Genomic DNA, 26,623 nt, shown 5'->3' with positions numbered 1-26,623 from the left:
CTTTTGCCTCCCAATAATGACTTTACCTTGGCATACACACACCTACCTCTCCTAGTTTTGCATGTTGACGACCTGGAGAACCTTGCTGGTGTGAATGACACCCGCCCTTCGCAAATGAGTCCCATTCGACGAGTTTTTGAGGCTCATTTGATTGTACTGTTTTCGGGGAAAAGATAGTTGGTAAGGTTTCCCTTTTCCTTCTCCCTGACTTTTACATGGCACCAATCATGTGCACGATCTTTTAGTTCCCTATGTTATTTGGATCTACAGTCAGTGGCAGCTGGTGCAGAAAATCAGCAATCCCTCCCTCCACTACCACCTCCTCCTCAATCTCACCCCATCAGTGAGATGTATGGAAATGTAAAATTTACACTGCCAAAAAATAAAGTGCTTATGCCACTCCTTCCTCCCACAGAATTTATATCAATCACCCTGACACAGAGCCCCTGCATTGCGGCCAACATCATCTTCTCAGTGGAGAGAATTGCCAGTGAACTTAGCCATTCCAGTGACATGGTCTGTATGAAGGTCTTAATCAGCAGGGAGAAATACCTCCTGAACTTGGGATAGCACTGTCCGATGCACGGCACGCATTGCTTTGGCATTTTGGAATCCTTTTCATCAAATTCTAATACCAGTCATTTTCAGAGCCACATTTCACCAAAAAATCTCTCATTTTTTTATCTTCATTTTTGATAAAGATTTCACCTAATTTGCAAAACATGCATCTAAACTTTATAAATTTTTTTGGCCCTCAATGCGTTTTATATAGTGAAACCTCTATTTACAACCACTCCTATTAAGCAACTACCCCTCTTGAAGACCACTATTTTATGGAACTCACAGTAGAGCCCATAAGGTTCATGGTATTTAATACCCCTATTCAAGGGCCACCCCTCATTCTGACCAATGACCACCACTTCTTCCCCTGTTCAGCAAATGATCTGAAAAAATGTTGAAACACAAGCTATCTTCAGAAATTTGCCAGAGTGACCAGTCCATGGACAGGAAGATGAAAAATATCAAAATTTCACATCCGTACCTTCATATAAATCTTCTTTTCGGTAATACCCTTGTCACCTTGGGGGTGTTTAACAGAGGGAGTGCACTTCTCCCCATCATTCATATAGTTTCATGTATACTATTTCTTCCTAGAGCGTATGTGAAAGGTGCTGATGTGGAGGTCACACTCTTTTCAGTGTCCTTCTCTGTATTCTGAATATGTACTTGGATACTACCTTGCAGTCCAACTGTTTGTCAGATTCCACGCATATGTGAAACAAGGGATGATTCAATGAGTCATTTCGTTGGCAAAGGTGCAGCTTTGCTTTTCAACTGGAGCATTTAGCATTGAGTGATGGTGTATGAACCAGCTGTTTGTCAAAGATGTAAAAGAGAACATGTTTAGCTTAGAGGAAAGAGTTAAAGTTATCTAGAAACGAGACAGGAGTGCATCTGAAAGAAGGGTAGTGGGTTTATTTAATTTTGTTCAACAACAGATAAACAGATTTTAAAATCTAGGTGTAAAATTATGAAGAGGAGCATAATAGCAACAAGGATAGTGGCCTGAAGATGAAGAGGCCAAAAAATTACAGAGGGATAATTTTGTTGTTTTTATATGGTTTTAAATTACCCAGCCATAATATATTTCCTTTCCCTTGGGCTACAACCTTGTCGCTGTGGAAAGGCTTGCGCGTTCCTATGACCCCTAGAGCTGCACTGGCGGGATTAATTCTAAATTATTCCCGGTAGGGCCACCCATGCCAGATAGGTCGAAGGGTAGGAGCCAGACGAAAAGTAGTCCACGTGATGGTGTCACGTAAAAAACACTGTTGGAATGGAAGTGGGAAACCCTACCAACTATCTCTTCCCTGAACACATGGAGTACAACCAAATGAGCCTCAGAATCTCATCGCCCGGGACCCGTCCGCAAAGGGCGGGTGTCGGGCACGGCAGCGAGGTCGGCAAGGTCCTCGGGGTCGCCAAAATGCGAAATCCTTGCAGAGACTTATCATCATCAGCAGCAGCAGCAGCAATGAAGAAAAGAAGACCAAGAAGATGGAGAAGAAGAAGTCGGCTGTAAATGTAGGGACGTGGAATGTGAGGACTATGATGAGGGCGGGGAAATTAGAAAATATCAAAAGGGAAATGGATACAGGGAGGATAGACATCTTAGGATTATGCGAGGTGAGGTGGAGGGATGGGGGGGACTATTGGAGTGATGGGTATAGGGTTATATATAGTGGAGGGGAAGAAAGCCAGCGGGGGGGTAGCTTTAGTACTAAACGGGAAGATGGGTAAGCGTGTGGTAGGTATAGACCAAGTAAGTGATAGGATTCTGGTGGTAGAAATTGAGGTGCGGCCCACCAACCTTGTGGTGGTCCAAGTTTACATGCCCACTAGCAATCATAGGGAGGAAGAAGTAGATGAGGTGTATGAACAGCTCGAGGAAATAATTAGAGACACACCGGGTAAGAAAAATCTGGTAGTAATGGGGGACTGGAACGCCTCAGTCGGGAAAGGCAGGGATGGAAACGAAATAGGAGATTTTGGTCTAGGAAAACGGAACGACGGGAGAGAAGCAGCAGAATTTTGTAGGAGAAACAAATTATTTATCACAAACACGTGGTTAAATCATCATAAAGGGCGAAGGTACGCGTGGAAAAGTCCAGGGGATGCGGGGAGATATCAAATAGACTACATTATGGTAAGACAGAGGTTTAGGAATAGTGTGAAAAACTCGCGCAGCTTCCCTGCAGCGGATGCGGATTCGGACCACAATCTAGTGCTCATGAAATGCAACGTAAGATTCAAAAGACTTATAAGAGTTAGGAAGACTAAGAAATGGAACGTAGAAGCCCTGAAGGGGAGTATGAGGAGAGAATATCAGGAACTAGTGGACATTAGTATGCGGGACATTGACAGCACCAAGACTGTTGAGCAAAGATGAGATAATATTAAAACGGGAATAGTCAAAGCGGCGGAGAAGTCAATTGGCTACGTGGACAGTAGAAGGATAAAGAAGCCGTGGATAACGGAGGCAATAGTAAAAGAAATGGAGGAGAGAAGGAGGTGGAAGAACGTAGACAAAGAACAGGGCAAAAGAATTATAGGGAATTGAATAATCGATTACGATGTGAAACTAAGAGGGCAAGGGAGGCTTGGTGGAAAACACAATGTGAGAAAATGGAAAAGTTCCAGAACGATGGAGAACTAGGCGTGTTGTACGCCAAAGTTAAGTCGCTATCGGGCGGCAAAAGAGGACAAGCCATGTCTAAAATTAAGGCTAAGGATGGGAGGATGCTAACCGAGCGAGCAGAGGTACAGGGTAGGTGGAAGGAATATGTGGAGGACCTGTATGACGGAACGAACAGACCAGAGAGACTGACTCTAGAGGAGGAAAGTGCAGTGGAGGAGGATAATCTTGGACTGGAGATATTAGATTCGGAAATAGAGAGAGCACTCCGTGATATGAAGGCTAGGAAAGCAGTAGGCGTGGACAATATCGCGTGTGAGCTTCTGAAGAATCTAGGGAAGGAAGGTAAGAAAAGGTTTTTCGAACTAGTGCGCAGGATCTACGAGGAGGGATGTTGGCCGGAAGATTTCGTGAAGACTGTTTTAATTCCGCTTCCGAAAAAGAAGAAAGCTGTGGAATGCGGAGATTATAGGACTATCAGCCTAATATAGCTTGCGGCGAAAGTGGTACTGAGGATATTGAACAGAGGAATGGAGGCGAGGGCAAACGAATATTTGGGCAAAGATCAGTTTGGTTTCAGAAAAGGGAAGTCAACTCGTGATGCAATAGCAATAATGAGGTCCCTCGTCGAGAGGAACCTAGAATATAACCAGGACGTATATACGTGTTTCGTGGATTTTGAAAAAGCGTTTGATAGGGTGAACTGGGTGAAGTTAATGGATATTCTCAAGAGAATGGGTGTAGATTGGAGGGATAGACGACTGATTCGTAATCTGTATATGGCCCAGACTGTGCAAGTGAGGATAGCGGACGGAGAATCTGGGTGGGCAAGCATTGGCCGAGGTGTGAGGCAAGGCTGTCCTCTATCGCCGCTGCTCTTTAACGTGTACGCTGAAGAGATGGTAAGGGGAGCGTGGGATGAGTTAGAAGCCGGGATAAAAGTGGGAGGAATGATGTTCAAATCAGTGAGATTCGCGGATGACCAGGCGTTGATCAGCCAGTCAGCGAGGGGGCTTCAGGCTCTAGTGGATGCGTTATACGAACGTTGCGAGGAGTATGGGATGAGGATTAATCGCAAGAAAACTAAGGTTATGCGGTTTTGTAAAGCATCACGAGCGAGGAATGTGAGACTCAAGATAAAGGTGGGTGGTGATAAACTTGAGCAGGTTGAGCAATTCAACTATTTAGGCAGTACGTTAGAGGAAAACGGATACAGTAGTAAGGATATCAGGAAGAGAATAGCATTAGCGAAGGAGGCGTTCATGAACAGGAAGGAGCTTCTGAGAGGATCGTTGTGTAAGAGTTTAAAGAAAAGGCTGGTGAAGAGTTTGATTTGGAGTGTAGCTCTCTACGGTGCGGAAACGTGGACACTGAGGAAAGAAGAGGAGAGAAGATTGGAGGCATTCGAGATGTGGGTATGGAGAGGGTGAAATGGACGGAGAGGAAAAGGAACGACGAAGTGCTGGATATGGTTGGCGAGGAGAGGCAGCTTTTAGATGAGATACGCAGGAGACAGAAGGTATGGATGGAGCGAGTACTTAGCGGGGAGGGGATGTTGAAAATGGTGTTGGAGGGTAGAATGTTTGGGAAACGAGGGAGGGGAAGGAAAAGAATAGGATTTTTGGATAGATTGAAAGAGAGTAGGCCTTACAGTGAATTAAAGAAGGCAGTGCTGGAAGGAAAGGGAGGCTCCCAGATCGCTTCTCGAATACTCCATGGAAACCTACCTTAATCGGTAGAATACTATAATGATAATAATAATGACATATTTCAGTTAGTGGTTCACTAATAAAGGAAAAGGCCTTGGAAAGTACTGGCAAATTACAAGAAGAAGATTTTGTAGCCAGCAATGACCTCGTATAGCAATTCATCACCTTCATGAGAATTTCATACATATTCATAACAGTGCGTTATGATCGGAAGATGAAAATAAAATTGGTGATAATTCCTGAAAATAGCTGTGTGCTGTGGCAGTGGCGGCTGGTGGTAATTTATCTAGGGTGGAACTCTTGGCCACAGCGTTTATCGGAAACCGACAAGCACCAACTTGTACTTGAATGGAGGCAGTCACCATCATCCTTCGCAGCGCTCAGCTGTACTGACAACCCTGTTTCATAGAGCCATGTCCATCTCTGACCAAAACAGTTTACCCTCGGAGTTGGCACATCTGAAGAAAACCTTTGCACAAAATGGTTACAATGGACACCAAATTTCCATGGCCCTTAAAGGACCTCCGAACCACGGGATAAGCGCCATATAGAGGACAAGGAAAAGCCGGTTGCAAGAGCGTGCCTGCCTTATGTCTCATCAGTTTCGGGGAAGATTTCGAGGATACTCAGGAGGCACAACATCGAGACCATCCACAAGCCTCCCATGAAATTGAAGGAACAGCTGGTACGAGCGAAGGACCCAGCCGGTCTCAAGATTCCTGGTGTCTACCGTGTCCCCTGCGAGTGCGGTGAGGCATACATTGGAGAAACTGGCCGCACCATCGAAACCAGGCTTAAAGAACATAAGCGGCATCTGAGGCTTGGTCAGCTAGAAAAATCTGCCATTGCTGAGCATAGTGTCGAACACGCCCATAAAATTCAATTTGAAAAAACAGAGATACTTTGTCATGCCAAAAGTTTTTGGGACCGTCTCACCAAAGAAGCCATCGAAATTAAACTGGAGAGGAAGAACTTTAATCGCGATTCAGGGTATTCCCTTAGCAGCACTTGGAAACCCGTTCTGAAAAAAACTGACCGAATACAGGGAAAGGACGATACGACGGACAGACCAATTCGGAGTCAACCCCACCAGGCGGGAAACTACCAGCCAATCCCGAGGAACCTGACCGGAGGAGGGCAGCATATAAGCAGGCCCATTCCCGCATCACAGCATCCAGTAGCCCTGATGATGAGCGCCGAGTCGGAGCTCGAAACGTCGGCCATTATGAAGCCTTTAACCCGGTGGGAAACCTGAGAGAAGTTTACTCACATCATTCGCCGGGAAAGCATCAAATCTTTCTTCATATGTACTTAGGATTACTGTTATGCTGAAAACCACTTATAAATGGTAAATCAAAACAAACATCACTAATGGAATTCAAATGTTTTTTTCCACTAATAACATTGCCAAAAAGTCTCTTTCTGAAGGAAGAACAGTAATGAATAGATATTTGTTATAATGCAGCATATCTATGAACTAAAAGCTCACAAACCCTCACTTTTCAGTCAATTGTCCTCATTTCAGCGTAAAGTTTACAGTGACCAATTCATAATCTATATCATCACTTTAAAAATAAGCACTTACACAAAAGCAGCACCTTGTTTACCCTAGAGCAACATATGCCCAGGTCCTGGATAATAAACTCTCAGTGGAAGCAAAAAAAATAAAAATTTTTAGAAAAAAAGTGACAAAAAAAGAACGTTAGTGAAGAGACTGCAGGAATATTTATTAGTATAGGGTAAATGGTAGGCAGACAGAGATGTGTGCACCATAACTCTCAACATTGTCCGTTATGTGTATGTATGTATGTGTGTGGTTGATAAATCTTAAATTCGGGGCATGCTGCAACAAATTTTTCTACTCTGAAGTCCCACCATTGTACATTTCATTTTAATACATCACTCATATGCTATTCAAATTTACCTCAAAATCACTGTAATGTAAAAAATTTCCTTTATTACCCTTTGGAATGCATACAAAATGTCCACTCTTTTTCGGAAGCACTAAAAATCTAATATCATTCAGGCATCACATAGGTAACCCATGCCAAAAATGGACCATAAGTTTGAGAATAATTCCCAGTCCTAAATTCCAAAATTCTAGCTGAGACACCTTAATATTAATACAAAAAAGTAATTAGTAATACATATAAATTCATAAATAATATCACTTGAGTAAAGAGCATTAATAAAATAATATATAGGTACTTAGGAAAGATAGTAAAGTACATTTATAAAAAAAGAGTCTGTTCAGTTAACTTAATGATGCTTCAAATATGAAAAACTAACAGACTTTCATGCTGGAGGAGTATCAATGCACTTCACTTCTTTGATGACCTGCCCAAGATCTTGGGAAGCAATAGAATAATGGAATGTACCAAATCCATGACAAGCAGCACCAAATTTCCCATCCTTATCTGCCGCTACTATAGCACCTTGGAATTTGGGATAATATTTAATGATTCGTTGCACTGCATACTTGGCTGATATGTCAGGTATGAAGCCTCTTCTCATATGCTCGACTGCCAGCAGACTGTAAGAAAATTAGGCAACTGGTAGTTATATGAGGAAAGACATTGAAGTTTATGGCAGCCACTATAATCAAGTCCTCAATAATTGTCTTATTACAGTTAAATGGAAGTGGAGATCTATAGCAACTACGCAAGTCACTAACGCTCCTTGCACATAACATGTTTTTGCCCGTGCAAGGAAAAATAGCACCGGCCTTTTTCTATTAGTCCACTGAAGGAGTTTACAAGACCTTTCACATTGTATGGTTAAAACACGGGACTGATTTTTAGCCGTATTGCAGCCGTCCAGTGCCACTGGGGCCACATGGCTACCGTATAGTCTTTCTGCTTTGTGATTCACGTAAACAAATGCACAATTTCACACTAGACAGTTTCAGCCGTGCACGATTTAAAACAGTGCAGTTTTTTCCTTCATGGGTGAAAACCTGTAATGTGCAAGGGGCAAAAGACAATCACAATCACAACCCATGACTCACATTCCCGTACAATCAGAAATGATGGTTACAATGAAAAAGAAGTGGCGTAGATATACAGTAATTTTTTATTCATTGTAATCAGTTACAAGTACCAATTACAATTTATAAACAGACTATTTGCTCAATGTGACACTTGTTAATTTAGAAAATATGTAGTGATAAATTGCCATCCATTGCAAAATTCTATCATCCACATTTGAAGATCTCAAAGACTGCACAATCAATTTTAAAACAATCAACTTACTCACAGCTTCCGTAAACTTATCATTAGTGGATTTATAATGATTAACTCTAGAGCAAGAAAACTGTCCGAAGACAGCGATTTTGTCCAATGCATGGATCTGAAAATAATGATTTTTTGCATTTTCTTTAATAACTTCAACAAAGATGATAATAACAATATGAGGCTTAATATGAATAATGCAAAAACCTTCAGCTGCAACAAATATGAAGGAAATTTTGCTATCCCCAGTATTTTCTAGAAATAGAGCTGAAAAATGTGATTCATCCATGGCGGAAACCACAAAATCATGATTCGACCAGGAAAATGCATTGATATTCTGAACGCTTAATGAAATAATTATTAACCTTAAAATAGTTTGAGTGCTATCCGTCAACACAAAAATTAAAGACCTTTATTACATGGTGTTCTTAGATGTTAATTAAAATGAGCAGTCTGTTAGATAACACTCTTCAAACTCTGATAAAAGAATTTTGCAATGGATAGTAAATATGTATATGCGAGCCACTATTTCCTTTTTAGTATAATTCCCATTCATTCTTTTATTAAAATAGTCTAAATAGCATATTTAAATAACTTAAATCTGGAGTTCTTATTTCCAGCGAGAGAGAAGTTTTGCAAAGGCCTCTGAACAAATTATTTTGGTACCAATTATTTCAGTCTTTGGTTCTATTACTGGTTCTTAAGGCCTGTTTACACAGTGCATTAAACCATACGAGTTAACGTATGAATGTGAGAATGAACTTGAAAATGCACTGTGTAATCACCCAACTTGTGCAAATGAATGTACAGATAATAGAACCTGTTCTAATTTGGTTCATGCATTTGTACATGTTCCATTCTGGTCCACAAAAATCATTCACACAGATACACAAAAATCATTCACAAGATACATTAACTTGTATTGTGTAAACAGGCCTTTAGCTCAAGAACTGGTTGAGCTGAGAACTGAACCAAGACATACCTACTTTTCATAAAACTGACTTTATCATCCTTAAAGATTTGTATACCAGAGGATGTATTTTATGGAAAACATTAAAGCAAAAATGTTAATGAATTGTAAATATGTGTGACAGTGGGGTAACCAGGACTTTTGGTCAGGGGGAATCCAGAACCAGGGGGAAACATTTTTGAAAAACAGGGTACTAAGTAGATGGTTTTAAACTAATTTTAACACTTTTCATAATAAAAAACACTTCATTTTTCTAAGTTAATCTTTTGTAATTCAAGATTTTTCAATACTCTGTTTTCTTTTATGAAGCAAAGTAATTGTATTTTTATATTTCGGGGGGAAAGGGAGTCTGGACTCCCCGGAGTTAAAAAATAAGCTGTTAGGAGAATTGATTGGAGAACTATCAAACCAATCACAGGATTGACGACTATGATGAGGATAAGTGTATTCAAACAATAATCCCCTGGTGAAGCAGCATACAGAGAATAACAATTTCTAGCAAAATGCAATGAAAAGATAATAATTATTATACAATCCCTTATTGAAAATAATACAACTACTGGTAAAAATTATCTACAGTTTTGGAAATTCTTCCTCAGTTTCTGCCTATCTTGGCATCTCACCTTTATGATACGAATCATTAGAAATACCTGCAAACACCCTTTCTCTCACTCCTTCTATGTATATTTTGTTGGTCCTACATCTTATCTTTGCAAGACCCTTTCTTTTAAGTCCAGAAGTGCAAACTTCCCTTTGTGAGCAACCTACTCTTCCCCTACTCATCACCCAACTTTTTCCATCTGTCATGGGGCAACACTGATCATCTCAAAAATAGTCACCAACCTCACATGCACATTTAGCCAGTGTTGAATCGGGGGTCACCAAAAATGGTGGCTACTATTATGGGGAATAATGCAACACCTTGTAGTTAGTAGAGGCTAGATTATGATACCAACCATGTGTGGCTACGCAGGTCCCCACACTACACTATTGGCATACAAAATTCATAAAATTTAGGTGAGAAGACAAGTTTGTTTCCCTTGACAATCTACATGATTTATAATAGCTGAGTTAATAGCCATCATAGACATGCTCATATTAAACAATTTCTAGTTTATTTTGATTCATTATTTATTTGTTTTTGGTCATATTTGATGCTGTTTTCATTTAGTTTAAGTTTGCAAATAAAAAGCTCTCAAGGAACAATAACAAAAGTATAACTTTCTTAACAAAAAGATGCATTTAAGGAAAAAAAACGTATAACTACAACTTATACCTACCTGGGCAAAAACCTCATCATTACATCCCCATCACCAGTGGCAACTGCAGCTCCAACTTCATTGTCAGCATATGCTCCAGCACCCGGAATAGGAGAATCTCCCACACGCCTTCATATGAAAAAGTTAATTTTGTCAGTATATATTCATCTCTTTCCTTGAGTTTGTTTGTAATAAACTTGGACAAAAAACAAAGATGGGTCAAAGAGTATTAACCCTTTCGCGCCGAATGCCTCACCTGTGCGGCGAGGATTTTCTTCCCTAAACAACGAATGCTACATCAGTGCGTCCTGAATGTCCTTACCCTAACCAACGAATGCCGCGCCTGTGTGGCATAGGTCGAAAAAAGTGACCGTCGCGGACACAATAGACCCACGGACGCGGTCGCCCCTCACGATCCGTCTTAGCGCGAGCCCAGTCCCATCTTCGGCCACTCAGGTCGACCCTTTCCTATCCTCTCCACGCGGTCAACTGCTGTTATTTGCAGTGTGTTTTCCAAAAAAATATTTGTTGCTTACTTTTGAAATTCAATGCTAGAAATGAATTCATCTTTTTTTGCTGACCACATGGAAATTTCAAACAAAATTCTAACGTTAATCTCAACGGAGTTATAGAACAACTAGTAAATACATTAAATCCGTCTAAATCAGCATTAGAACTTCGTTTAAAATTTCTGCACGCTCAGAAAAAAACACAAAATTCATTTTGAATGAAAAAAAATCGGTGCGAGCAACAAATATTTTCATATATTTTGCATTAACATTTTAGCCAGTTGACCGCGAACTCGTGCTAGGAAGGGGCTTTTAATCCTTCTAGGGTCTGGGACAGAGGCCGAGGAAAGGGATCGGTGCCCTCTGAGTTGGGTCCAAAAATTGTTAGGGAGGGAACCACTGCCTTCAGTTGACGCGAAAACGCTTCGTACAAGGGAGTAAAGAAAACTTTCAAGAGACTCGTATTGAGGAAGAATTTCCCTTAACCAATGTCCGGCGCGAAAGGGTTAATGATCGCCAAAAATAAATAATTTTGCATTTCGCACACCGAAGTGTATATAAATTTAGAGCCTTAACCTGCTCCCATCGTCTATTGACGATTTAAACTATGCTTCAACTATCAGAGTCCATAGGTGCTTAGAAGTTCTTCCTTTGACAAGTAGATGCCATGCAGTCATCTTTTACTCCTCTTTTTATTTTTATTGCCCTTCAGTAGCCGCCAGGAACCCTCAGTAGCCTATTTCAGCTTATTTGCTCAGTTAAAGGGTTAACATTGACAAAGGCAGAAACTCTGTTCAACACTGGCATGAAGTTTTTAACATTGCTGGCCACCAAATATTTTTTCAAAAATACCAATTTTGACCTTTACTCCTAAACTAATATGATTTGAAACAAACGATTAAGTAGTGGTGCAGAATGACCTGGCCGTCGACATACCCTAAAGCTCAATTCTACTAACACCTACACTAACCATCAGAATAGCATAATCATAATAAATCATATCCATATACACCAGATGTGGTTGAAAGCCAAAACAAGCAGTCTAAATTAGAATTTCAGGGTTTTTTATGCAGATGAGGGCAGAAAAAAGTGATACCATCAATGATTGAAAAGAGTGCAGGTACTCTTATTAATGCTACAACCCCTGCAGTGATCATGCTATAGCATTATTTTTCAACAAAAATTTATTTTAACTAACAAGCCATGAAAAGGGATGGAAAAATATCGTGTGACTCAAGCTCAATGATACATGAAAGACTAATTACCCTGGAATTTTATGGTTTGCACCATTAGTTGATGTTCCAGCAGCAATGTTTCCATCTCCATCAATTGCAATCATTCCAATAGTATCATGATTGTGACGTCCAAAGAAATCACTCGCTTCTCCAACTTCATTATTCTCTATGGATTTGGTTACCGGTTTGTATGGTCCACATGAGGTTTTTGGGTCTGGCAGAACATTCTGTAAAAACATATTCCCGATGCATTTGTGACAGATTTCCAAAACCAATAGAACGTACTGTATATAAATGTTATTCTCTCCAAACATTAAATGAAAGGTAATCATACAGAGAAAATCAACTCACGACCCAAAAATTTGGTTGGCAGTTATCATGAATCCACGATCGCCACTTTGCATGTGATTCCGGAGTAAAAATACTCTCGATCTTGAATCCCATGGCTTCAGCAAACTCAGTCGCTTGATCACCAACCAGAAGGGTATGCTTCGTGTTTTCCAAAACTTTCCGAGCAACTGAAATAGCACTCTTTACACGCCGCAACGCTCCAACAGCACCTATGTTCATCGTCTTCCTTAGAGTGGGATATAAAAATGGACGACGTTAAAATAAACAACCGACTAATAACTACATATTTTGCCTAGATCATGGGATAAGCATATTAATGAAATGAGAATATCATATTTACCCATCCATTATCATGGCATCTAAAGTTGTTTCTCCTTTCTCGTCTGGACTTCCTCCATATCCAACAGTCCCGTCGCATTGATCAATTTCACACTGTGTGCATCCAACTTCCACCGTATCTAAAGCAGATTTACTATGATTGAAGATGGCCTCCCAAGCTAGAATAAAATAAGAAAATGCATAAAGAGAACTTTCCAAGTAAATAATGAGGCTCCAAATGCACTGTAACCGCAAACTAACCTTTAGCAGTGGCATCCACAAAGGGCCAGGTATTAACAACCAGAGGCAAAGGTTTATCTTTCACGATGAAAGCATTATTTACTCCCCTCAATGCATTGACTGAGAATATGGTGAGTATTAAGGTAGTAAAAGTTGATTTATAATCAAAAGGCTTCATGATGCGTAAGGAGAGCGGTGCTATCAAATGTCACTCAATTATGCTGACCATCCGTCAGCGGTATAACCATGGTATAACCCGTTAATACGTGACTGCAAGAGGATATTGCGCAGAGAATGAAGAGCTTCTAATTGACACCAGCGTGATCACTCTTGAGCAATCGTTCCGACTACACATCCAGCAATGTAAACACACCGGGTTCCTGAGTCATTAGAGTACTGCAATCGCGTACATATCTATTTTCAAACAAAAGCTCACAATCATTAATTTCCTTAATTTCGACTGTCAATCATAGAGAATGCAGCCTATGCGGCAGACCGCACAGATGGCGTTGCCTGAATCAAAATAAAAGATGGAGGAGTCAACCTATGGCTCCTTAAAAGTATTGCGTTTTTAGTGGATTGCCCTGTAAAATGGTAAGTTTTAATTCTTTCCGACTGTCATGGTGAACAATAAGAGATTACCGCTGCTTTATGAATCAATTAAGTTGTCATTTATGATGAATTGATGCGTTAGAGTTTGCATAACACCGGGTTGTTTTGAGGTCTTATCTCTGTCACTGAATCTGAAGCCGTTAAAGGTGTAAGTTGTTAATTATTTGGATTGAATTTATTTCTGTGGTTTTATTTTTTAAGCGTAATCGTGATATTATGGAACAAATATCATCTAGCTGACTACAGATTTGTTGACAACTTGTTGAATGAATGCATAACTGTTATATGGTGCTTGGCTAACAAGTGAAAAGGCTTATCTTGGTCAAGAATTGATGGGTTGCACTTACCTCTTGCCGTTTCTTGTTATGTTGTGTTTGACTTCATGCTTATATTAATGTTGTCATCTTTCATTTAGGGTGCAAACGTGTCTCAATTGGAGAGAGACATTGGTTCGGATCAGTTTCCTCCTAATGAACACTATTTTGGTTTGGTGAATGTGAGTTATCGTGAAACCTTAGTATTTATTCTCGAAGGTGGAATCTACACGTATTATATCATTTTAAATTTTGTCTTTCAGTTTGGAAACACATGCTACAGCAACTCCGTTCTGCAGGCATTATATTTTTGTCGGCCGTTCAGAGAAAAAGTATTGGAATACAAAGCAAGAAATAAGCGTACGAAAGAAACTCTTTTAACATGTTTAGCAGATCTCTTTTATCGTATTGCAACTCAGAAAAAAAAAGTTGGATCGATTGCACCAAAGAAGTTTATTGCCCGTCTTAGAAAAGAAAAAGGTTTTTATCCTTAATTATGTTATTGCAGAATAGAAGCATATTTTGCATCTAATCCTACTTGCCAACCGTGATCCATTTTTATGAATTGTTTTTATTTCCCTTTTTCAGAGGAATTCGATAACTATATGCAGCAAGATGCTCATGAATTTTTAAATTTTCTTATCAATCGTATTAATGAAATAATATTAGGTAAGTGACTGAATACATGAATGGCAATCACTTAAGATTAATTGTACCTGCTTGCCGTGTTTCAAAATGTATCATTATTTCTGAATGAGATCATGTCTTTGTTTTAGCGGAACGGCATCAAAACTGTTCCAAGCCAAAAAATGGTTGTGGTGAGCAAAACAACTCACAGCAAGAGCCTACCTGGGTTCATGAAATATTCCAAGGCATTCTCACAAGTGAAACCCGCTGCTTGAACTGTGAAACAGTATGTATTACCTTTTTCTTGCCATTATTATTTATGTGATTCTGTTTTTAACTGTAGTACTTAATCTAAATTGGAAGTGGAAAAATCTATTTTAAATCTTCATATTTTCATACTCTCCTCAATTTACGTGTCATTTTTTAACATGGAAAATAGGCTTCACATGTATGGGTATAAATCATGTAGCAATATTCTACCAAAGTTCTTAAGAACAAAACAGAAATTTGGAACTCATTAAGTGAGAGTCTTTTTTAGCCAGAGCTTTTAATCTGTCTTTCTCTTCTCAAAATTTCTTTTCCCTTATGATCATATCTTGATCATCTCTGTTCGTTATTTTCCCCTCCCTACCAATTTCAAGAGATTCTTATTGAATGACCAAGAGATTTTTAGGTCTCCATAAGAATTTTATTTCGTCCCACTCCACACATTTCACTTCTCTATGGTATTATCACGTAGAATGGGTGGGAATGTGCAGGCGAGAAGAGGGTTGGGATGGGTATGGATTGGAGCAATGGTGTAACTGTGAGGGGGATGACTGGATAGATCCTCATAACCTTAGAGAAATAAAAAATTTATTTAAATATTTTGTCTAGTTTTTACCAGTGACGACTGCATCTGCGTAAATTTAAATCTTTAGTGCCAAAATGATGTAAAATATTTTTCCAGGCATGTTTTTTTTTTAATCTTTCCGGACGAATCTTCTAATGATCATTCACCGAGTATGACAACAATTCGCGAATGAACCAATGCTCATGATCATTCAGTGATAATTAGAACATGTTCTATTTTGCTCCTATGATCATGTGATCATTCAGCATGATCACTTGCATGATCATACACCGTGTAGAGCGACCTTAAGTAACGCCACTGGATTGCAGTATTTCATTCAACTTTAGAGATGAATACCAAAAGGATGATTCCATGTCAGTTCATTTAGCTTCCTGGGGTATCGCAATGCATTAGAGAAAATTGTGATGCTGGGTAGTCATGGTCATTGGTCGTGTCTGTTTAAGTTATGGTGCTTTAAATCAGGTAAAGAGGATTCTGGTCAAATTTGATTTAGAAACTAATTGAGTGAAAAGAGGTAGTTGTCTTCAATACGGTCTTAATTTCAAGACTGTTTCAACTTAAATCCTCTTACATGGATTGCATTGACTTAGGCTTTATTTATTCTCCTTTTCATGTGGTACCATATATCCAATCTGCATTGCCCCAGTACATATTCTATTTGGCTCACAGTGATTTGAAAATTTGGTTTTTGGATATCATTGATTGCTACAAGAATTAAAAATCACGTATATATCTTAGTGGACTGTGAATTAGCCCGCATAAGTGAATGGTAAATGAAGAGCAAACTTAGTGCATGTCCACAGTAATTTTATTTGGTACGACGCGTTTCAGCGACCTTACTTCGCTATCATCAGGTACAAAATGCCCTGCAAAAGGCATTTTGTACCTGATGATAGCGAAGTAAGGTCGCTGAAACGCGTCGTACCAAATAAAATAACTGTGGACATGCACTAAGTTTGCTCTTCATTTACCATTGTATCATTATGTTCCACAACATCTCGCCGAACACCGTTGAATACGCATAAGTGAAGATTCATTGTTTGATTTTCTGTTCACATGACTTTCTTGAGTCGGTAATACCATTTAAAGAGTTATTCTTATCATTAATTTTTTGAATTTCATCATTTATTTGATAATTTATGTACCCACTTGTTTGTCTCACTTGATATGATATGTTTTTTTGGAAGGTTTTTAACGATGCCATGCTATATTTTTAGGTTAGCAGCAAGGATGAGGATTTTTTTGATCTTCAAGTAGATGTAGACCAGAATACTAGCATAACCCACTGCTTAAAGTGTTTCAGTAATACTGAGACATTATGCAGTGATAATAAGTTCAAATGTGACAACTGTAGCAGTTACCAGGAAGCACAGGTTGGTTTTGTACTTCATTCTTTTTGAATTGAGATTCTTATCAAAACAATAGTGAAGAGTTGATAGAATTTCTCACCATTGATCTCTAGGGTTACCATTTTAAATTTAGTATACAAATACCCTAAGGGCCAGTAATGTGTTTTCTGTATTCACTTATTGCTTTTGTCTGTATTTAGGTTACCTCTGTTGGTCCATAACTTGAAGTTACCCCTCTTGTTTATCCAATTGGATTCCCTTTTAGCAGCATTCTTAAGTTTCTATCCCCTTGTTTTTATTTACGTTTGAATTTTGTTTGAGCATCGGGCTTAATTTACATAGTTAACTCACACAGGTAAATTTTCTAACAGATGATAGAATCAGCTTCAGGGGCTGCTTTCACAATTTTAATTTCTAACATCAGTGGTTGAGTTAGTAACTAGCCAATGCACATAGAAACCTATGCTCTGCTCTACTTGTGTGTCTTAATAAATTTATTCTGAATGTTTTCATCTTTTAAGGCTACTTTTCCCCATTTCAGATCTTGCCTAATGGCAATCTTGATTAGAAATTAATTATATTTTTTCTCTACTTATTAATTTTAAACGACATGTTTTAAAACAAATATTTTATGTATAATTTAAAAATATGAAAAAAATTTCTTCAAATTCATGGCATTGTTTAAAAACTTCATAGAAATCCATTTTTGCTGATAATTGATTCATATTTCTTCTCGGTTTCTGCCTATTTTTCTGTGGAATATTTAGATTTAATGCTGAAAATATAGGAATCATAAAATCATTGTTTTTATGTAAGTAAAAAATGCATTGAAACCTATACTTTGCTCCCTTTATTTGGGTATATTCCTCGTTTTTCAAAGTTTTGATTTTCAGATTCTGTCACTGGTGTATAATGAATTGAATTTAAGTTTTCTTATCAGTTTGTTTACTTTTTGCTTCTGCATAAAAGGAAAAGAAAGTGTGAGGTTATGAATGCCCCCTAGCGCCCTGCGAGAACAAATAGATGGTGACCAGTGATGTCATTTTTGTTGACCTAGATGACGGGATGTTTTTAAGCCTAATTACAATAAAATCAAATGCTGGAAATTAGGAATGCTTCTGTGCTGCTTGCTTGAGTCAATAAGTGGCATTCAAGGCTATAAGGTTTTCTTCTATGCAAGAATTAAGGAAAAGTCCTATAAGGTACAGATCAATTATGTTTTTCTTCCTCCAAGGGACGAGAATAAGGAAAAGAAAACTGGTTTCCCAAGGTGCATCAATACCTATTTTATCCTAGCATAACAAAATTGTAATGCTGTAAAGTACACCGAAGTGTGTGTACAAGGGTTGTTCAATAAGTCCTTAGAATCTCCAAGAAATTGCTCTCTTAGTATAAAAAATTAGTGGTGATTAGAAAGTAGCACTCGTGACTAGTCAGCTATAAACGTTTATAATAATGGATAAAATTGAGTTCTGTGCAGTGATCCAAACTTGTTGTTAAAAGGTTTAATGCGGAAAGATATCAAATCTATCTTGAATGAAGCTTATGGAAGATGTGATCCTGTGTTTGAAATTATTTACAATAGGGTAAATGAGTTAAAATATGACCGTACATCCAGAAAAATGAACATTGTTCCGGACGCTCTGTGAAATTGTCTGCCACCAAAATGATTTTCAAATTCCACAATATGGTTTTAAGTGCTGGGCAAATTAAAGTGCGTGATATTGGTAAGGCCACAGGCATATCGCAATATACAATTGCTTTAATTTTGCACGAAAATTTGGGTGTGAAAATAATATCGGAAAGATTGCTGCTGCATTTGCTCACATTGGAGAATAAATGCAATTTTGTGGTCAACTCATTGGCTGTTTTTCTGCTTTTCCTTCACAATCCTGAGGATTTTCTGCATAAATTCATAACTTTTGATGGAATATGGATTCATCACTACACTGCAGAGACAAAATAACAGGTAATGATGTTGAAATGGGCCGGTCAAGTTATGGCAACAATATTTTGGAATGTTTGCAGAATTATCTACATCGATTAATTGGAAAAGGGAAAAACGATGACAGGAGAGTATAATGCATTGTTATTGGAACGGTTGATGGTAGAAATCAAGAAAAGCACCCTCATTTGAAGCAGAAAATTTTCTTCCTTCAACAAGACAATCCACAGTTGTACACCTGTTCAGAGTCAACAGCCAAAATTACAGAATTTCAGTTTCTATTATCACACAATTCATCGTATTCACCAGATTTGGCCTCTGGTGACATTTTCTAATTTTACAACTTGAAATAGCTTTGCGGACAAAATTTTATGTCTAAGGAGAAGGTCATCACCCAAACCAATGCCTATTTTGAGGAGATCTCAAAATTCTACATATTGGACGGCTTAAAATGCTTGGAAAAATGGTTACAAAATTCTGTGTGGCTGAAAGAAGGCTGTAATGAAAAATATAAAAAAATTGACCCAATAATATTTGTTTTTATACCTTTTTTAAATACTTACTGAAGGATCCTTGTACAATGTCATAACAAATATTTTGTTTTGAAAGTATTGAATATAAATAAGAAGTAACCCAGAATAGAGAGAAATATAGGGTTGCAGTATACAAGTCAGATATATTTATGGGTTTTGTGCCACACAATGAAACAGGAAAAATCATAATGAGACTGATTTTGGCATCATACCCAATGGATCATCATGAGCTCATTAAGTTGCTGTTTGTGATATTTTCATTCTGTTTGTTCATCAAAGATAGTCCAAAAGGAGAACTATAGTAGTTGATAGTCTTATTGAGGTAGCCGACCACAGTATTTTTTTCAATTATAAAATAGAATATATATGTATAATCAAATTGTGAACCAAAATCGCCAGACCTCCTTTAAAATGTTGATGATTTTTTTCGCCATGAATCTTTGCCTGTAACCATGATGAATCCCCAAAGCAGAGCATGTTTTGTCTTTCAGCATTAGTTGTTGTTTTGTTTATGTGCAATTTTGGTCATTGTTGTGTTTAATAATTAATCTCTTTCTGCACCACTCATTTTTGTCTTGCCGCTATGTTGTGGATTTGCTATTTATTCTGTTTTGGGAGTGTGGCTTATGTTCCTATATTTTTCCTTCTCCCCAAATTCGCCCTTATGTAGCTGATTAAAATCATGAGCTTTTGGTTAGAGTTTTCACTATAATTTAGGACTTAAATACCAATTGAGGAACCACTTCAAGGAAATGGGTGAGAGATGTAATACTCTGAGGGACAAAGGGGGTAAAAAACTGATAATTGTAGACAAATGAAGGAGATAGAAGGAATATCTGGAGGATTTTTACAGGGGAAACTGTCTTAAAACAAAACCTATCAAAAACAAAGGGGAAGTGTTTAAAGATGGCATTGGAGCCCTATTATTAAGAACAGAATATGATGCGGCAGTGAAAGCCCTGAGGGTGAATAAAGCATATGGAATTGACAATATTCCAGCATAGCTAATAAAAAAAATGTTGGAGAAAAGAGCTTGAACCAGGTGTGCAAAATTATGAGTGAAATTTATTGAACTGGTGAAATACCAAAGGACTTCATAATCCCAATTCTCACGAGTGGAGACAGTGAAAATTTTAGGACTTAAAGCTTGACAACACCCATCCAAGATACTACATAACATGGATTAACAACAGAAGAATAGAACGAAGAGCAGAAGAATATCTGGGTGAGGACAAATTTCGGATTCAGAAAAAGCGAAACCACTAAAGGAGCAATATTAGCACTTACCCTGCTATTAGAGAAAGGAGAAAGCCCTCGTTATTTGCATTTGTGAACTTCTTTATTCAGAGAAGGTGTTTGACATTGTGGATTGTTACTCAGTGCTTGTAATCCTTAAAGAAATGGGAGGTATATGCAACGATAAGAGAATCGTCTACAGTTCGTACAAAAACCAAGTACATGGCAGTGATAAAATCAGGATCCAGGAGTTGAAAAAGAAGAATTTGGAGAGGAGTGTAACAAGGCTGTCCTATCTCACTCATAATTTTCAACGTCTACATAGAAAAAGCCATTAATGAAATCACAGAAAAGACTTTGGGAGTAAATATCCATTGAGGAAAAGTTAGCATGCTATGATTTACTGATGATATAGCCATCGTAGTAGAGACAGAAAAGGATTGGAAAAAATGATTCTGGTTCGATTAGGATTGTTAACCCATGGTGATGATGAAAATGCATATTCATTGAATACATGAGTTGCTTCCAAGTTGGTTTTCTATGTACATAATCAAACTGCATATAGCTTGAAAATCTTTTTAGCCTCATTTCTAATAATTTTGTATTTTTTTTATTACAGAAAAGAATGCGTGTGAAAAAGTTGCCTATGATCCTAGCCCTTCACCTGAAAAGATTTAAATATATGGAGCAATACAATAGGCACATAAAAGTGTCCCACCGAGTTGTTTTCCCATTAGAGCTGCGTTTATTTAATACGGTGAGATTCTTTATATTTTGTTGATCTCTAGTTGTATAACCTGGAACTTTTCAGATTTCCTATAAAATCTTACCAGATGTATGCTGCTTTAACTCCTCTATTTATTTTTATATTTACTAGTCATGGAAAACAAAGTGCAGTGTACTGGAGGTAAAAAATTCCATTGTAATGTGTTTTTGTCTAAAGCCCAAAACAACAGGGAAAAAAACAAAGAATCCCATACGACTGGGCTTTTCTATAAATACCCAGGTTAATAATAACTCTGGTTAAGAAAACGTATGGAAAATGAGATTTGTCCTATGTTAAGTAGCTTTCCAGACTTTTCCATCAACATTCAAGTTTTATAACGATGATGTATGTAAACTTTCATTAATTCTAATGGAAGCATGTGTTCTTATTTTATGTGTCAAAATTGGCCATTAATCATCTATGTCTGGAGGCTATGTAGTCATTAATTAGATTTTATAAATTTTTGTATAGGAATATTGGAATGAAAAGTGGATTGTATTGTGTGTTATTAAATTTTTGACAAATCATAAAATGAATGACTTAATGAAAAACTTCTCAGCTCAGGCTCAGAATGTATCTATGCTCTTAAGATGAGGCTGCATTCTCAAGTTATGTGTGTGTATGTTGATGATGACAGTTCTTGAGAATCCTTGTGCTTTTAGAACCCTTTTGAATCTTGCTTGAATAATAAAAGATTGTTTTTTCCTTTTCCAGTCTGATGATGCTGTCAACCCTGACCGTTTGTATGATCTGGTGGCTGTTGTAATTCATTGTGGTAGTGGACCTAATAGAGGGCATTATATTAGCATTGTGAAAAGTCATGGGTTTTGGTTGCTGTTCGATGATGATATGGTTGATGTAAGTCAAAATATTAAAATAATATCAATTAACCCTAACTTTTTGAATTTACAGTGTCCTAAAATGCGTCACTTTGTGATTTTTTATCATTTTCATTGACAAGTGTGTCATTAATTTTGCAATTCCATAAATCATTAAATCATATTGTGGAGAAAGTAATCGCAGTACTTGGAAATTCTTTTTTTCAGAAAATTGATGCAGCTGCTATTGAGGATTTTTATGGTCTCACTTCTGACATTCAGAAATCATCGGAAACCGGATATATATTATTCTATCAATCGCGAGATTGTGTTTAGAATAAAATTTTGTGCTAATGTCCCTTTTTTATATGAACTGGTAATTGATATGTGGGTTTAACTACACATGCCTTTGGTTCAAATTTATAACAAACTTTGTTTCCTTGTGATTTAGTTCCAATATGAAATTTTCTATCACATAGAAAATTTTATTTTCTCTTTAAATTAACATTGTTTACCATCTGGTTATACATGAAATGTACATAATTTGTAAATATTTCTATAGTTAAATATGTATTATCCATATAATTGCTTATAATAAATTGTTTCAATAAATAATTTTATTTATATGGTTTGTGTATACTGTAATTAGGATCTTTAGAATTTACCCTTGTTGGTATGAACTGAACCATGATATCAAAAACCTCATGAGTGTCATTTTTACCTTAAGTGACACCTGATGTACCGTATTTCTCAGAATATAGTCCCCCACCCCTAATTTTAGGCTTCAGTTTCTGGAAAAGTTAAAAAAATGCGTTTGAATATTGTCCCCCCCTTTACTTTTACCACAGGCATTTTTGTAAAAAAAGGGGGACTATATTCAGACATATACGGTAAGTTATTTGTCACCCTTTCTTTGGTCTATGGGATAGAGAGAGATTCAGTTCTCGCTCATTGTCGTCATGGTAAATATTGCAGAGTTTTAATTTTTTTATTTGCATGTAAACACTTTAATATTTGACATATATGCTTCCGTATTTATCACACTCTGTCCGCAAATTCTATGCAATTATCTTCCTAAATACTGTTTGCAGTCATCAAATTTTTCACCATTACATGTTGAGAGCTATTTTGCTGGTTTTTGTTGACCTTGCATTCGTTAAACCTTATCAAATTTCTTTGCATAGAAGTTTTGGCATGATCATGTTACTCCTCTGCTTATTAAGGTCTAGTATGCACCATTATATTTTTGTGTTTATACATTAGGAAACATGGTAAGTTTGGAGCATTGTAAGTGTGATTTAAAAATCTTGCATGCTCTGACTTACGAATCATGGTTGATAAATTTCTATTTAATAAAATCTTTCAATCACGAAACAAAAAAGCCTAATGGAAACCATATCCAAGGCTCGTCAAGAGGAATTGGTGTTGATCAACCCTTTCCTGCCGGTGCCTACGATAGAAAAATGTTTTCGTGCTACGAGTAGCATAAGAATATTTTAAACCTCTCCGTACGGAGCTCTTTTGTGGGGGTGAGTTGCCTGGGTATTTTCGTCCCTCAGATTTGGGGCCCATCCCTTACCCCGACCACTGGACTTCACCCTCTAACCCTATCATAGCGCGAATACACGGTCAACTTCTTGCGTTACCAGTGTTTTTTTCAACCAAACATTGTAGTTGATTTTCACTTCCCTTCCCTTGCATCGGCCTGAGCCGTCTTTATTGAAAATACCGCGACAGCTATACCCAACGTCAGGTGTTCTGCGTATGAAAATACCCGTCAGCTCCACCTGATGTACAAAGGGTTAATGATGGTCCGCGGCCATTCACAGCATTTGGCTCTCTGTCTTACTGCCTCAAATAACCCATTCAGAAAGAAACAGCAGGAATGTATATAGGTCTGCAAAGGGGTTTTACCTCAGGTGAATGCTATTCTGCCAATGGACTGCTTGTCAAGCAACTGACCGCCTCAGTTCAGTGGCATTCGATCTCTGAGGCAGTCAAGAGTCTTTGGGAAATATTCATGCAATACAATAGGGAACATTCTGGACATGCCCTATTTACCTCTTGCACACACTTACAAAGGCGGCAACAGAGAGTTTTTGTGAACGCTTGTAGGTCACAACCCCTCCAACTCCCATCCACTTCCATTTTCCATTGTTCCTCTTCAGAGTTGCACGCTGGAGTGTGTGGTGAGGAAGTTCTCTCAAAAAAGTTGCATTTACCACCACTATCATCCTTCCAATCAAAATGACCCTTGGCCATCTAGAACTAATATTTAGAGCCACCAGGGGCGCAGCTAGGAATTAATGCTAAGGGGGTTTCAGGCGCAACTAATACTGGGGGGCTTGGGGTATTGCATACCTGCCAGGGTTAGCGGGAGGTGCGGAGGCCTTCTGCTGGATAAAACTAAGATAAATGGTTCAAAATGGTGATTTTTAAGGCCTTCTGAGGGATATTTTATCGATCCTTACACTATTCTATAAGCAATATTAATCCAGTTAGGTAAAATAGATTTAACTGAAAAATTTCTGTGAGCTCTGGGGGGGGGGTTTTTCCCCCAAAACCCCCCTCGCTTCGCCACTGAGAGCTCCCACCAATCAGCGCACACTTCATGCAACTTTGAAGAGTAAAGTGGAGAAGATTTCGTTGAGAAATCCTTCTGTTAATAATTTAACACAAAGACAGAATGGGTCACTTTGACCACAATGCACATTCATCATCAAATTTAACAACATGCAATTGACAACGTAGTTCCTTTTAAAATTACCTAAATCTGTAGCGCATGAAAATGCATGTATGTATTACTATTTGTTCGGAATTTACATATATGTATTCAAATGTGGGTCTCCACTTAAGTACTGCATCTGCTCCTAACAATGACCTGCACTTCCTATGAAGGTGCATCAACTACATTGTAGCCTAGACATTGCAAATGAAGTATTAACCTTAACAATGCAACATTGGCTCAAAAGAGGTTAGACTTCAATTGATTCGCTTTACCCAAGCAAGGAGTTAGTATGACTTTCACTGCCTCATGAATCCCTTCCTTGAGTTAAAAACAACGTATGATTGTATTAGGGGATGTGAGAGAATATGAGATTTATTAAAGAAAGCATCAGCGTTACAGCAAAGCTTTATTAAGCTATAAGAATTGTCTGCAATTGCTAAACTTCGGTATCCATAACACATTTTACCTTTATTCACTCGAGAAATAAACCATAATCTTAGAAAAACATCCCGCATTCTTTCATGCACCCATGTGGGAATAGGATGAAAATTCTGACGGCAAGAAGTTCGCAAGTCATAGATTGTTCTTCAAATTATAAATGATTGTACATAAAGGCCAATGAATTAAGTCAATTTCGAAGAAGGAAGAAAACTATGATAATATATTATATATGTGAGCCAATTATCATCTCAGCACAACCCCAAATGTGCATAAGGTGTGTACTTAAATGTCAAATACAGACTTTCAGTGATAGATTAGTGATACACTGAAATTAAGCTGCATGTGCATTTTTGAAGTAAATTCACACCAGGAACATTTACAATGCCAGAGTAGAAGTATGATCTAGTAACAGAGGTAGTGCAGGCTCTTGTAGTACCGCAGTGTGTGGTAGTATTCTAGGTGGTGAAATAGATTGCTGGACACAATGCCACATATAGGCTTAAGAGATGTCAGAATAAACAAAATTGCTGGCCTTATGGGCTTTACTTTCATGCTTTTCATTGGAATTGAGTTTTTTCGGTCTCAAAGAATACAATTATGGGCCCTTAGAACTTGAAGTATGGCTTCCCATTGTTTCAACAAATGAATATAAGCTTAGTTTTTGTATTTAAGATACTATGATAACTGAATCGAAATTCTGAAACAAAGGGGCCCAATGACCACCCTCCTCCGTAGTGGGTAACTCTTGTAGTTCTTATGTTAATCAGCATCCAATCAATGCAGCGTAGGAAAGATGAGACTCAATGGAAGTCTGCAAAACTCCACATATCCTGCTGAACTTAGCAATATGTTAACAGCAAATATACTGGAGGAACTAATTCTAACATAATGTGGAGTTAAGGATTTTAAGTTAAGTGGAGTAAGGATTTATGGCCTTACAGAGAATTAACAACTGCCTTTCACTAATGGCCCCACGACAGAGGAGGAAAGTATGTAGTGCAACATTCACATAGGTCCTCCCCACATTTCCTCCACAGAACCAGTTGCTAATTAAGTTATCCATTATTTTTAAAGAATCTAGCACAACCACAATGCCAATTAGACTATAATCAGTAGCACTCATTTGCCTTGAAATTAAAGCATTTAATCAAATATTTTTTTGTCACTGTATCTAAGGCAGCTATTTTCAGGAACAAACAGCTAGCTAACTCTGCTTTCTGAAAATTAACATTAACACAGGCTATTAAACTTACAAGATCTCATTAAGTGTGCAACCTGTTTACAAAGCAACTTCTGTCATTATTATCTTAAAAATCTCCAATACATGACTGAATGGATGGTATCGATTTGGTACACAAAGAAATTCAATGACTGTAAAATCAAA

The 26,623-nt window shown here is 37.9% G+C and overlaps 2 protein-coding genes across 2 annotated transcripts; one reads left to right on the top strand and one right to left on the bottom strand.

The window, feature by feature from the left end:
• Nucleotides 1-6,842: 6,842 nt before the first annotated feature.
• On the bottom strand, nt 6,843-13,510 carry LOC124161968 (N(4)-(Beta-N-acetylglucosaminyl)-L-asparaginase-like). The gene is made up of 6 exons (XM_046538251.1): nt 13,039-13,510; nt 12,800-12,956; nt 12,460-12,685; nt 12,139-12,335; nt 10,386-10,493; nt 6,843-7,438 (listed from the first exon to the last, which is right to left on the bottom strand). The coding sequence occupies exons 1-6, from the start codon at nt 13,193-13,195 to the stop codon at nt 7,201-7,203; spliced, it is 1,083 nt and encodes a 360-aa protein (XP_046394207.1). The 5' UTR covers nt 13,196-13,510; the 3' UTR covers nt 6,843-7,200.
• Nucleotides 13,511-13,514: 4 nt separating this feature from the next.
• Nucleotides 13,515-22,694, top strand: LOC124161969 (ubiquitin carboxyl-terminal hydrolase 12). Its single transcript, XM_046538252.1, has 9 exons — nt 13,515-13,611; nt 14,045-14,125; nt 14,207-14,423; nt 14,532-14,612; nt 14,720-14,856; nt 16,641-16,796; nt 21,106-21,243; nt 21,967-22,110; nt 22,299-22,694. The coding sequence occupies exons 1-9, from the start codon at nt 13,609-13,611 to the stop codon at nt 22,404-22,406; spliced, it is 1,065 nt and encodes a 354-aa protein (XP_046394208.1). The 5' UTR covers nt 13,515-13,608; the 3' UTR covers nt 22,407-22,694.
• The last annotated feature ends 3,929 nt before the right edge of the window (nt 22,695-26,623 follow it).

This window comes from Ischnura elegans, chromosome 7 (genome assembly GCF_921293095.1).
Source record: "Ischnura elegans chromosome 7, ioIscEleg1.1, whole genome shotgun sequence".
NCBI lineage: Eukaryota > Metazoa > Arthropoda > Insecta > Odonata > Coenagrionidae > Ischnura > Ischnura elegans.
The sequence above is the reverse complement of the archived record's forward strand: the minus strand, read 5'-3'. Positions and strand labels throughout refer to the sequence as shown.

Coding starts and splice junctions, on each gene's coding strand:
- LOC124161968 (XM_046538251.1), bottom strand. CDS start 13,195: ATGAAGCCTTTTGATTATAAATCAACTTTTACTACCTTAATACTCACC. Junction 12,957..13,038: donor TGTGGATGCCACTGCTAAAG/GTTAGTTTGCGG, acceptor ATTTTATTCTAG/CTTGGGAGGCCATCTTCAAT. Junction 12,336..12,459: donor GCCAACCAAATTTTTGGGTC/GTGAGTTGATTT, acceptor ATGTTTTTACAG/AATGTTCTGCCAGACCCAAA.
- LOC124161969 (XM_046538252.1), top strand. Junction 14,126..14,206: donor ACTATTTTGGTTTGGTGAAT/GTGAGTTATCGT, acceptor TTTGTCTTTCAG/TTTGGAAACACATGCTACAG. Junction 14,424..14,531: donor CCGTCTTAGAAAAGAAAAAG/GTTTTTATCCTT, acceptor TCCCTTTTTCAG/AGGAATTCGATAACTATATG.